The sequence below is a fragment of the Hippoglossus hippoglossus genome, chromosome 16, assembly GCF_009819705.1.
Source record: "Hippoglossus hippoglossus isolate fHipHip1 chromosome 16, fHipHip1.pri, whole genome shotgun sequence".
NCBI classification, from domain to species: Eukaryota; Metazoa; Chordata; class Actinopteri; order Pleuronectiformes; family Pleuronectidae; genus Hippoglossus; species Hippoglossus hippoglossus.
The window spans coordinates 14,930,750-14,943,326 of NC_047166.1; the positions used below are offsets into that span (position 1 = coordinate 14,930,750).

The 12,577-nt window shown below is 43.8% G+C and overlaps 1 protein-coding gene and 1 long non-coding RNA gene across 3 annotated transcripts in view; one reads left to right on the forward strand and one right to left on the reverse strand.

Annotated features, from left to right (window-relative positions):
• The window catches only part of lars2 (leucyl-tRNA synthetase 2, mitochondrial), a 33,737-nt gene that overhangs the window by 12,310 nt on the left and 8,850 nt on the right, over positions 1-12,577 (forward strand). The window contains exons 7-13 of the mRNA XM_034612061.1: positions 224-367; positions 2,926-3,033; positions 4,560-4,719; positions 5,281-5,385; positions 5,716-5,831; positions 5,917-6,200; positions 10,731-10,829. Of these exons, the coding sequence (XP_034467952.1) occupies positions 224-367; positions 2,926-3,033; positions 4,560-4,719; positions 5,281-5,385; positions 5,716-5,831; positions 5,917-6,200; positions 10,731-10,829 (1,016 nt within the window). The remainder of the gene's footprint in view (positions 1-223; positions 368-2,925; positions 3,034-4,559; positions 4,720-5,280; positions 5,386-5,715; positions 5,832-5,916; positions 6,201-10,730; positions 10,830-12,577) is intronic.
• On the reverse strand, positions 2,935-6,027 carry LOC117777357. Of its 2 annotated transcripts, none has more exons than XR_004616585.1 (4): positions 5,889-6,027; positions 5,646-5,783; positions 4,566-4,776; positions 2,935-3,039 (listed from the first exon to the last, which is right to left on the reverse strand). It is a non-coding gene; the product is annotated as an uncharacterized LOC117777357 (long non-coding RNA). The 2 variants fall into 2 exon arrangements; XR_004616584.1 differs by having other exon boundaries at positions 4,566-4,779.

Genomic DNA, 12,577 nt, shown 5'->3' on the forward strand with positions numbered 1-12,577 from the left:
GGAGTAATGTGATTGGTTTAGGTCCCTGACAGCTGCGGAGAGGATTGAGGCAGCTCACTATTGGGAGAAAATGAATATGCTGAAAAGAAGAGAGCTTGATAGAAGCCTTTTGATTATGTTTGATCACATTGAAATAAGACTGTGGTCTGTTTATTACATCCAAATGTGCTTGTGTTCATTGTGTGTGTGTGTGTGTGTGTGTGTGTGTGTGTGTTATATCCAGGCCGTGGTGAACTGGGACCCTGTGGATCAGACAGTGCTGGCTGATGAGCAGGTGGATGAAAACGGCCTCTCTTGGAGGTCTGGCGCTCTGGTGGAGCAGAAGCTGCTCACACAATGGTTCATCAAGACCACAAACTACGCCAAGGTATGGCTCTTTAGTGTGCGTGTGTGTGTGTAGTATGTAATAAGTGGTGTCTGCATGGCTGACCAGCAGCCCCATCCAGGCCAAAGTGAGCAGGACCACTCTGATAACAATCATGGCTGACACTTCAGTAGCAGCAGCTGCAGCCCTGCCTCTCTGGTTCCACAATCAGACCCCTGGAGACTGTCATTTGTGGCCCTGCGGCTCCCAACCACAGAGAGAGAGACTGGAGGAGCTCTGGGTAATACCACCAAGCAGCCTGGGCTGCTGATGAGAAGCCTCCACCTATTCAGGTCAGAGGTGAACAGGTCCACTGCAGGGCGAAATTACCCCTCTGGATTTTTATGATTAATCCCAAGGAAAGACGATTCATGCATTATACATGTTGTACACTTTGTGTGTGCCAAGTGGTCCTACATAACTGGATCGTCTCAGACCCTTGACTTCAAAGGAGTTCCATCATTTAAACTTGGCTTTTCCAAGTTGAGAACATTTTAGTATAATAATAATCTATTAATTAATAATTGATGAAATGCTGCCCAGGGGACTGCTTCGTTTGGTGTTTAGGGGGCGCTATCGAGTAATTTTGTTACAACCTAGCCTGAGACCCATAAAATACAATATTAGTTTTACCAGGTTTGATGCAAGTGCAAGTTTCATGAGTTTTTAAGCATGTTTAGCCCCTCAAATAAGCATTTAAATTTTAGGGAGAATAATTATAATTCCTTGCAAAACAATAGGGTCCTCACACCAGTCAGTGTTTGGGCCCCTAAATAGTTCCTGGGGAGTGTGCAATTTATTTAAAAACTACTTTAAAAATTGTTAATGGAGATTTATGATAACTGAGCTATAACATGCAGAAATACTATTTTGTCTGTTGTGGGTTCATTCACTCCTGTGTCATTTTTGTAATTTTGATTATTTTATTAAAGAAGAAGAGAGAATCACTTTCTCTCTAGTCAGGCGTCGACCAGTTTTAGCCACAGCGCTGAAGTCGCCCATGCTTGTCTGTGTCAGAGGTGTGAGTGGAGGTGGAAGGAATCAGCCCACTGTGCCGATGTGTTCCCGCATTTCTAATTTTCTCCTGACGAGCCGAGAAGTGGGAAGGAAGGAAGGAAGGCGTTAAGAAAAAGACGTGAGAAAGACAGATGGAGAGAAAAAAGGAGGACCAGTGCCAAATAAAATTTAAATAAAGCACTGTAATTGGACTGTGATTTCCTGCGTATGCATTTCTCCGCTCGCCTTTTTTTTTTACGTGATGGAGTCTGTCAGGCAACATTAACTACAGACAACATTTATTCAGCGGTCATCAGCTGCAGTTGTCGGCTCGCTCCACGTCGTACTGAGAGAGTTCGCTCATGAACTGTCACCATATTGTTTGGTCCAAATGACTGCATATTGCACTATTACTAAGATGGATGTGGAGCTGCGTGCAGGATGTTAAATTATCACGTGGCCGTCGCAGAGTTTTCAATTTCATGCATAATCACTCTTGTTGCACTCGCTGACATCTCGATGGTTCACACACACGGAGAAGTCAGTGTGCCGCTCGACTGTAATTCTGGTGCAAATCCCTGAACCAGCTCAGAGAAAAAAACTGTACTGGCAGCATTGTATAACAGAAGTGTACTTGATATGTCTCTCTCTCTCTCTCTCTCTCACACACACATACACACACACACACCTCGGTTATTGCTATAAGCTTTTCTTAGTTGCCATGGAGACTCCTGTCCTTGCTGTACATCTTTCAGTTACTCCTGCTTCTGTGCCAAACTATAATTTCCCGTCCAGTAAAGTGAAAGCATTTACCTCCTCTTCATTTGAAAGTCATCTGCACTCTTCAAGTTTTTCTTTTCTTTTTTCATAGCTAGGGACGTCTTTGTTTTGCTGCGTCTCCTCTCAGACTCTCCGTCATCCTGACACACATTCACCCTTTTCTCTCCCACTCTGGACCAAATCCATAGCCGACACATTTCGCAGTCATGCCAGTGGTGTCAACGTTTTGTATTGATATCGCCGTGATGAGGTTGTGCCTGCTGAGCGGCGCAGTGAGGGGGATTCTTGGTAATAGATTGTGACAGCCTGAAAGGGAAATGGAGAGTTTGAACATCTCTGGCCTCAGCCCCAGCTGTGACTTCTTAGCCTCCGCCTCGTTGATATGCATAGCTTCTGTTAATCACGCTGGATAACTGTTGGTGTGTCTGTGTGTTTGCGCGTGAGTGTGCACGCACTTCATAGACGATTGCTTCTTTATGATATCAAGGAAAACAAGGGGAGAGGAGGTCAGGATTTTTTTGAAAATCCCTCTTTGTCTGCATAATGTGACCTGGTCGGTTCTGCTGCTTTGCCAAAAAATTAATTGGCTGCGTTTTGAAGGAGCCCCAACTGAGCCGGAGTCAATTGCATGATCCTAGACAGCCGCACACTTATGAGGATCTGGCGGCCCCCCCCCCCCCCCACAAAAATATCTCCTCTCTGAAAGTAAAATGGAAAATTAGCTCTTTCCAAACTTGTACAAAGCAGCAAACTTGTGCCTTTGTCTCTTTGTCGTCCTCCTGCAGCCTCTCCTGGACGCCCTGGCAGACCTTCCAGAGTGGTACGGTGTCAAAGCCATGCAGGCAAACTGGATTGGAGACTGCACCGGCTGCTACTTCGATTTCCAACTCAAGGTGAATCTCAGCTCCTGCTCACTTTTTCCTCATTCATCATTCTTGCTTTCTTTCAATCTCTTTCTCTCCACTAAGTGTTTCCCTGTGGTTTCTTCTTCGCAGCCTCTGTTTTTCATCTCTTTCTCCACAAGCGCTGATTGCTTGTTTTTATTTTACATTCTATGATGCCTCTGTTTGTGTCGTTCTATTAGAAATCATGTACCAAAGCATAAAAAAAATCTTTACTTTGTTGTTCGCATTCCCCGGGCGCGTCCATTCACACAAGCAGATGATGTCACAAATTAGTTTCTATTGAGTTCTCAGAGCCGTCTGTTGTTTCATGCAGAGTGGTCGCTGAGAGCCCACTCAGAGCCGTGTGAGCGTCCTTATTAATCAACTCTCTCTGGGAAAAAAACATGTTTCTCAAGTCAGTTCCTTCATTTAAAAAGTTCATGTTTCTAGAGAAAAGAATGTGAGTGTGAATGAGAGTCACGATGCACTAATAAAAACCAGAGGTCATTAAGTTAAGTGCATGGCTGCTTGTCTTATTTTACATTATCTTACAAGAAGTCCAACTTTGGTAGTAATGATATGTATTAGTGTGTCTTTTAGAAAATAATTAGCCCAAAACCACCCATGAGTGAGTGTGTCACATTGAAATAATTACAGGTTTAAAGGCATTGTAGGCGTATTATGTCTCAAAGAGCTGCGCACAGCACAGTCTCACCGTGGCCTCTTCATTTCAGTTGTTGCTTCACCAGTGATGCTGCAGGAGGCGGGGTCTAATGTTACCTGTGCAGTACTGATAACTTTTAAAAACATACAAAACTGTGTGAACATGTAACACAATGCTTTAATGTAGTGGAGATACAGATATTTGCTAATATATGTAGTGGAGAAGAGTCAAAAGTACTTGAAGATAAATCTACAGATACATGAAAAATGCACTTAAGTACAGTAACTAAGTAAATGTAATTTGTTACATCCCACCACTGTTCAAACAAAGTGTTGTTTTGAGTTTAATTCAATTCACTGTGAGGGCAACGTAAATCTGTGTACCAGAAGTCGTTGCAATCCATTGAAAGTATTTTCCAAAACACCAAAGTCAACCTCATGGTGGCGCTACAGGAAAAGTCAGATGATTGGCACTAAAAGTAATGAGGATGATGATAATGTGGCAAAAAGTGTTCAGTAGGGAAGAGAAAACAACCCTTTTAATTTGAAAAATCGTGTATCAGGCAAATAGTTGAGGTTATTGCTTTATTAGCTATTCATTAATCATGAAAGCACGACTGTGTCCTACTACAAATTGATTATGGAATTGTTTCTCTTCTGAAATTCTGTAATCTGTTATATAACCAAAGATGCCTCTGTACATAATACTGTGGTACAGTTTCTCAAACTGACTTTTAACTGACCCTTGTGATATGTTTAATGTCTAAAGTAAATATGTTAAAAATAAAGCACTATAGGTGACACCCCTCATCAACTCCAATGCTGCTGTTTATACATGGATTCCCACTTGTTTTTTCCCTCTTCTCTCTCAGATGAACGGGGAGGAGACGGGGGAGACCCTGTCAGGCTACAGCTCCTCCCCGGAGACGGTGTTCGGGGCGGCCTACCTGGCCATTCTGCCCTCCCACAGACTTTTACACGGCAGCAGCTCGGTGCGCTCCGCATTGGAAAAAGGCTTTCAGCCGGGCAGAGGTGAGCGTCTCGCTACACCGACCTCAGTTTAAATCGTCTGTCAAGGTGTATGATTTCCTGCTTTTTGAGGCAGAGGAAACACAGAAAAAGACACACATTTAGATTTGAACTCATCAGCAGCAGAATTAATGAGTTTTTCAGGGGTGAAGAGCGTCTCCGCCTGCACGCTGTCATAACTTGAAAAGGTTATTGCAAAAGTTATGATCCCCTGCATATTATGAGTGTTCTTTATTGAGCAGCAGCTAATTAACAAAAGTTGTGCATGTAGTGAAGAATCAATCCTCATATGGAGAGGGAAATACATGTTTTTATTTGTATCTCAGTAAAGATATCCCAACACACAGTACGTTATGTAGTAAATAGACGTTCGTGACTGTTCACATATCCTCGTTCAACCATGATACTGTCAAGGTATGGCTGTGGTCGTCGTAGTTTACTGAGTGGATGCTAATTGGGATTCCCTGGAGGTTCTTCTCTGTGTCAGTGGTTAATGATTGTTGATAATTAGCAACCGGGGAAGCGGCGCCCCCTCACTCACTTCCCCTGCCCTCTGCTCTCCAGACACCCTGACAGCGGTCACCGCTCGCAACCTGTTCACCGGCCACGAGGTTCCCCTGATCATCTCGCACAAAGAGGCGTTTGATGGCTATTTAGACACTGTGATTGGTGAGTTGGAGGTGGTGCATGCATGTGTGTGTTTGTGTACAGTTGTCTAAGTGCGGGATTGAGTTTCACAATCACGCACAACTTGTAGCATAGAAATAATATATGAACTAAGACTCTCAATACAGTCTTATAAAATACATGTCCAAGTGAAAATGTGTGCAGAAGTTCGAAACCTGAAATTTCGTTGTGCAACTTTCTCTACATTTTGATATGTTATGTGTTGTGTGTCCGCACCACACAGGATTATTAGGGTCTCATACCGTCTCATGGGATCTGTCATTTGGGTGTTTTTTGGGTGTCCATGTTTGTGTTTTTTCTGCACTGTGTCAGGTGTCCCAGACTGTAGTGAGGAGGATCTCTCTGTGGCCACAGCGCTGAATCTTCAGTGGACGACGGTGCTGAAAAGTGACCAAGACGGGACTCAAACGTTGATTAACTCTGATGAGGTCAGCGCCGTTATTGTTAACGCTGACCACCCCATCGATAATCCACAAAACACTCACGATCATTAAAGTCCTATTCTTCCTGTAGTTCTCTGGCCTCAGCAGAGAGGAAGCCTTCGACTTCATTACCCAGAAGGCCAGAGAGCAGAAGGTCGGCGGCCACCTCACCAGCTCCAAGCTCAGGGACTGGCTGATATCAAGGCAGAGGTACTGGGGCACACCCATCCCCGTGGTGCATTGTGTGTCTTGCGGTCCAGTTGCGGTCCCTGAGGAGGAGTTACCAGTGACTTTACCGAAGCTACCGTCGCTCACAGGAAAGGGGGCATCGCCTCTGGAGGCTGCACATGACTGGGTCAACTGTAAATGTCCAAGGTGAGAAGACTGACTGAGAAGCATTATTCAGTTGTTATGGTTTCTCCAAACAGTGCATCCAAGATCATTTGTTTGTTTCATCTATTCGGTTAGGATAGGCTAGGTTAATAAGAGACTCTTAATTGTCTGTAGGTGTGAATGTGAGTGTGAATGGTTGTTTGTCTCTGTGATACCCTGGCGAAGTGTTCAGGGTGTACTCTTCCTCTCGCCCAATGTCACCTGGGATTGGCTCCAGCTCCCCCATGACCCTCAAAAGGACAAGTTGTGTATATATAATTATGGATCGATGTATGGATGGATTTTTCCTTTTCTATTATCATATAACTTTCATTGGCACTTTTGTTTTCAGTGACTTTTGAAGATATATCAAAGGACAAGCCTTCATCGTCTACTGTACAGTGAAGTGTAACCATAGTAACTACCTCTATAATTCTGTAATGACAACTGTATGTTAGAGTCCAACCGATATGGGTTTTTGGGGGCTGAAAAATTCCGATATCGATATATCAGCCAATACATATGATGTCGTTATCAAACCCTTGAGACAAAGAAATGTTGTGTAAATGCAGAAATGGGCTTGACTTCTTTCAGTTTAACCATAAACTTTAAATAAAAGGAAAACACAAATATGTGTACAAGCAAATTTATAGAACTTGAATTAAGAAAACATTTTTAATGTAAAATGGAAACATAGAAGCTCATATTGGCTGCAAAGTAAAGTATCGGCAAACATAAACACATATGGTAAATGGACTGTTATCATAGAGCGTTTTTCTTATCGAACACTCAAAGCCCTTAACACTTCAAGTCTCTCCCATTCACACACACTCATGCAGCACTTCTATGCTCAGCGCTCTTTCTCGGCTTTTTCAGCCGACAGCGGCAATTAGGTTCATTATCTTGGCCAAGAAAGGAATTCAAACTGGAGGAGCATCTGTGAAAGGCTCATGTCGGCCAATATCATCACTAAACCAATAAATCAGCCGTGCTCTTCTGTAGGATGTGTATATTTTCTTGGAAAACTGGTGCAGTTTTCCTGTTATTGAGATTCTTGCAGCTCATGAAATGACACACAGCCAGATGCTATTCAGCTCAGTAGCTGTCTTTCACACTATAGGTGCAGTTAAAGGTAAACTACTGCATGCTAAACTTTAACAGTCCTTACTTATGAAAAGTCTGTGTTTATATAATATTGCATGTTGTGTAGCAGCTAGTTCTGCCTGTCAGCTGCAGCTCATTAGCCGAGGAATGAAAATATGTGTGTTTCTCTTCAAGTTGGAGGTCGACTTGGCTCAAAGTCATTTTTAAACTCAGAGATAATGATACAAAATGAGATTTAGCTTGTGAAGCTGTGAACAGCCACGAGGTAATAAACAACAACAATTAAAGTAAACACTTTACTTTTTGTCGTGCATTTCCCATCACCTTCTACAGCTGGCCTCTCTTATGAATAGAATAAAACATATGATTATTATTCAAACACAGTTACTACAAGTCAGCATTAAGTGGTTCTTAATCCACTAGTTAGACAATCTATTTAGGGTGGGATTTAAAGAAGTAATTTGACATGTTTTCTTCTTACTGACCACAAAGAAAAAAAAACATCCAGAATTATTTTGGATTTCTTTTTTCATTCCTCAAGCAATAGCTCAAATTAAACAAACTTGATGGTAGGGTTGGTCATTTGTTTCTGAAACACGTTTTTTCCACATAATCATCATTAAATAATCGTCTGTGTTTTGGGAGCATAGTGAGAAGGCCAATGGGAGGGGTCGGATGTATCGGTCGCATTTCTTTCAAAGTGTAGCTTGCTCCAGTATTACCAACCCCATCTTTAAGTAAGAAGGTAAAATAACTATTTTGTCTGATTCGAGATGTTCCTAAGTTCTAATATTGGGAACTACTAACTAAACATTATATTTTGATATAGTTTGAAAATAGGGACTTCTGTGTTGTCCAATATAATTGAGTCTTTACATTTCATATAATTGAGTATTGGAACCCCTTAATAATACCACTCTCTCCTGTGGATGAAGCCTTTGTTCAGTTGTGGATCAGAGACCCCAATTTGCACAGTAAACAAACCACCATGCTGTAGTGCCCTTGAGCCAGTCACCACCTTCTGAAGCACTGCAACATCACACACCATCAGCCCCACTCAATGACGGGCTGTTGTTAACAGCATGCAGAAAGGGGAGGAGGAAGTGTTATTCCTTTTTTGGCACAACACGACATCAGCGGTCGGGGAAAACGATCGTGTCGATTATGGTGTTTGCAGAGTGAGAATTGAATTATGTGCAAACCCTCTCCAGTGACAGCCTCTCTCCTCAGCACTTCCTGTATTTCCTCAGGAGAGAGGCGCTGACATGAACGAGGCGGCCGTCAGGCAGGAGGAGAGGACTGGCGGCTTTACAGGAACACAGAGCTCTGAGAGCAGAGTGGCCCTGTGAATTGTGTGATTAATACTCTTGTTCTGACGGGGGTTGTGTAATGAGTGGCATCTGTGACAGGAGCAGCATGAGATGATGATGCAGGTTGCGTAAGCCTACTATGCCTCGAAAGACACACACGCACACACGCACACACACACACACGCATGTTTACCTACCGTGCACAGGTGCAATCACACACCTCTTTCACCAGTGAGTCATTTCTCTGAATGTTTGTGAAAATGTCTGTGAACGCAAACCCAGCTGGGTCTCCAGAGTCCCCCCGCTGACATGGGAATCCCTCTCTGAATAAGACTAATCACCGCCATGGCACCACGTTGATTAAAAACAATGGCCGGCGCCGTCGCAGATGGCACAAGTCATCAGATTGTGTTCAGCGTTCGCTCACTTCGCACAAAGCTGCAATAATTCCTCCCATCAGCTGTGATTGATGGCTATAATCAGAAATATGCTGTTATCTCCCCTCTTCCCATCTCCCCTCTGTTGTTAAATGTCTCTGGGAATTTGTTCTCCTCACTCGTCGACCATGTCCAATTAATGTTTGAGTGGAACACAGACGAGTGGCGTGATGAGAGATGGAGTTTTATCTGTCCTTGAGGAAGTCATTTCCCGTGTGCTCGCCTCGTCTCTGACCCTCCTCGCCACTGTAAATTGCCCTGCCAACTGAACCCTGCCTCGGCTTAGCCCGGCGAGGAAGGTGTGCGCGCAAGAGTGTGTGTTGTTCCACAAAATCGCAGGTGAGACCACCTAGTTAGCACAGCACACGCACACATGCGCAGGCGGGCACACACTCAGCAGATGGAGGGGCTGTTTTCCATGAGAGCTTTTGTGGAGTGGGCAGCTGCTTTTCCTGCCTCATCTGTTTGACGGCCTTTCGGCTCTTTCTGGCTCGTCCTGCAAACACACCTAGGTTGCTTCAGATTGAGTTACTATGGTTGTTAGCAGCTCTTTTCTTGGTTTTAGAGAAGGCTCCTCTCCACAGACATGTGTATGTCGTCTAATGTGATCATCAGTCGTCGGACTGTAGGCGCCGGTTCCAGCTGTCTGTCAAACTACCACAATCTGGCCCATGATCATCTAGACCGGCCTGAGAGATGACGTCTTACTCGCACAAGCAGAATTAGTTTTTACTGATTCTCCTTCTATATTTTGTTCTATTTTAGCATCCTAATGTGATGGAAGGGGCTCCGTCGACTGCTGGGTTTTCATCATATGAAGTAACACCTGGCTTCCAAATATTAACCTTGCTACACCTTATCCTTGTTGCTAGGCAACCCTCAGCTCTTACCTCATCATCACAGCCTTAATATAGACTCGTATATTGGTGGTCGAAGGGTTTTGCCTCTTTATCTTTGTGTGTCTTTATAAGAGAGTGTGTGCTTAAAAAAAGTGAGTGTGATGAAAATGTTTGCGAGACAAAGAGAAAATAGAGACGTCCCATAAGGTCCAGGAAACCGTACCTGTTCCGTTGCACACAGCTCCGAGCTGCATCTCTGTTTATCTTTCTGGGACACTGATTTTAACTCTGTCGAGACTCATTATAAAGTAAACGAGAGACGCTTTCAGAGAGGCGCTTTCATCGTTCCGCTAAGTGCTGTAAATCGGAGACAAATAAACACTTTACAAAAGCGCTCTCTCTCCTCCTGTCTCTTTGCGGACGTCCTCTCGTCGTCCTGTGAAAGTGATGTTGACAGATTCGCATCACGTACCACGAGTGCTGTTTGGCTTGGACAGCAAAGGGGGCGCGAGGTGGCATTTCCAACACAAACACATGATCATGTGTTCGGCCTGCCAGTTCGCTCCCTGTTAGCACAGCCTGTTAGTCGGGGCACAGGAACAGAGCTCCGGTGCCAAGCTGGCTTCAGCCCTGCTTCTCTACGGGGACGTGACCCACACAGCCAGATGGAGCCAGCTTTACACCCTCACACAAACGCACATAAATCACATAATGTGCCATTTCTCAAAGCATACAAACAGTTATCATTCATTTGTTCGTTTTCTAATTTCACTCCCTAATATTGATTTGTGTTCCGCCGCCGCCGCCAACTCCCCTTGTCTGTCTCTCTCTGTCTCCTGTCAGATGTAAGGGCCAGGCGAGGAGGGAGACCGACACCATGGACACGTTTGTGGACTCAGCCTGGTACTACTTTAGATACACAGACCCTCATAACACAGATAGGTAAGAACTTTGATGTTTTTTATTTACCTTTCTTCTTGCATCTTATTTCTCACACTGACAGATTTCAACACAGTTTGCACAGATCATATGTTCACTTTTTCTTTAAATAAAAATGAATACAAAAGATGAGATGGTTGTGGAAGAGTGGAAACCCTCCCACCCATTACAAACATGCATACAGTGCATTCAGACCCCTTATTCACATGTATTCTTATGTTGCAGTCTTATGCAAAATATTTTTAAATGATTTATTTTTGTTCATCAGTCGACCCTCAATATCCGAAAGTACCAAAAGCAAAATAGACTTATTAAAAAGCAATCTCACATTGACATAAGTATTGTGACCTTTGATTCAGTATTTAGTTGAAGCACCTTTGGCGGCGAGTTCAGCCTGGGTATGACGCAACCAGCTTTGCACACCTGGATTTGAGGATTTTCTGCAGATCCTCTCAGGCTCTGTTAGGTCACATAAGGACTTTCTGTTGGTGGACAGACATTTTCAGGTCTCTCCAGAGATGTTGCCCTGGCTTTGCCATTAAAGGACATTAAGAGTTGTCCCTAAGCTGCCCCTGGTTTTGTTTTGACTGTGAGCTATAGGTCATTGTTATTTTAGAGGGATAACCTTTGGCCCAGTCTGAGGTCTTAAGTGATCTGGAAAAGGTTTTTAAGAAGGATATCTCTGTACTTTGCTCTATTCAGCTTTCCCTCAACCCTGATCAATGTCCCTGCCCCTGCTGCTCCTCTACAGCACAACATTGACCTGAGAACTGGGGCCAAACTGTTCAATCCTGGTTTTGTCAGACCAGTTGTTCCTCAGTTTAAGAGTTCTTCAGTGCATCCATGTGTCTTTCACTGAAGAGGGACTTCTGTCTGGCCATTCTGCCATAAATCCCGGATCTGGAGTTCAGCAGTGATGGTGGCCGTTCTGCAAGTTTCTCCCATATTCACACAGGATCTCTGGAGCTCAGCCAGTGTGACCATCAGGATTTTTGTCACCCCCTTCTTCTCAAGGTGGTGACAGCTCTAAGATCTAGGATCAGTCCTGGTTGTTCCAAACTTCCACTAAGTCTGTCAGTGCAGCAGAAAACATTTGTAGCCTTCCCTAGATATGCCTCTTTTAAAATTCTGTATGTAAGGTATGCAGCCAGTTGACCTTTGACCTCATGACTTGGTTTTTGCTCTGATACGCATGTCAGTTGTCTCGTTCCAAGTCATGTCCTGTCCATTGAATTTACCACAAGACATGAGTCAAAGTGTAGAAACATCTCGAAGATGACACATTTCAAGTCGCAAAGCAAATAGTCTGAATACTTACTCTATGACATTGTGATATTTCAGTTTTTTAATATCTGTTCAAAAACGGTGTTTATTGAGTTTTTGCTTGTCATCATTGGCTGTTGAGTATCGATTGATATGGGAAAACATAATTTAAACAATTTTAGCATAAGTCTGCAACATAACACCATGTGAAAAAGTGAATAGGTCTGAATAGTTTATGAATGCACTGAATGCTGCGTATGCACGCGCACACACACACATGTCTGAAAGTTGCATTCCTTGCCAACAGAGATTATGGAGCCGTGGCTTTCACCTGCTGGGATGGTGGCGACACCCTGAGCTTAACAAAGGAGATTAATTTCCCAGTGCCCTGACCTCGCTGTAAAGCTGCTTTACAAGCGGGGGAGGGGGGGGCTGCTCTGCCCATCACTTTTCTTAGCGGGACAGATTATGGCACAACAGAAAAAGCA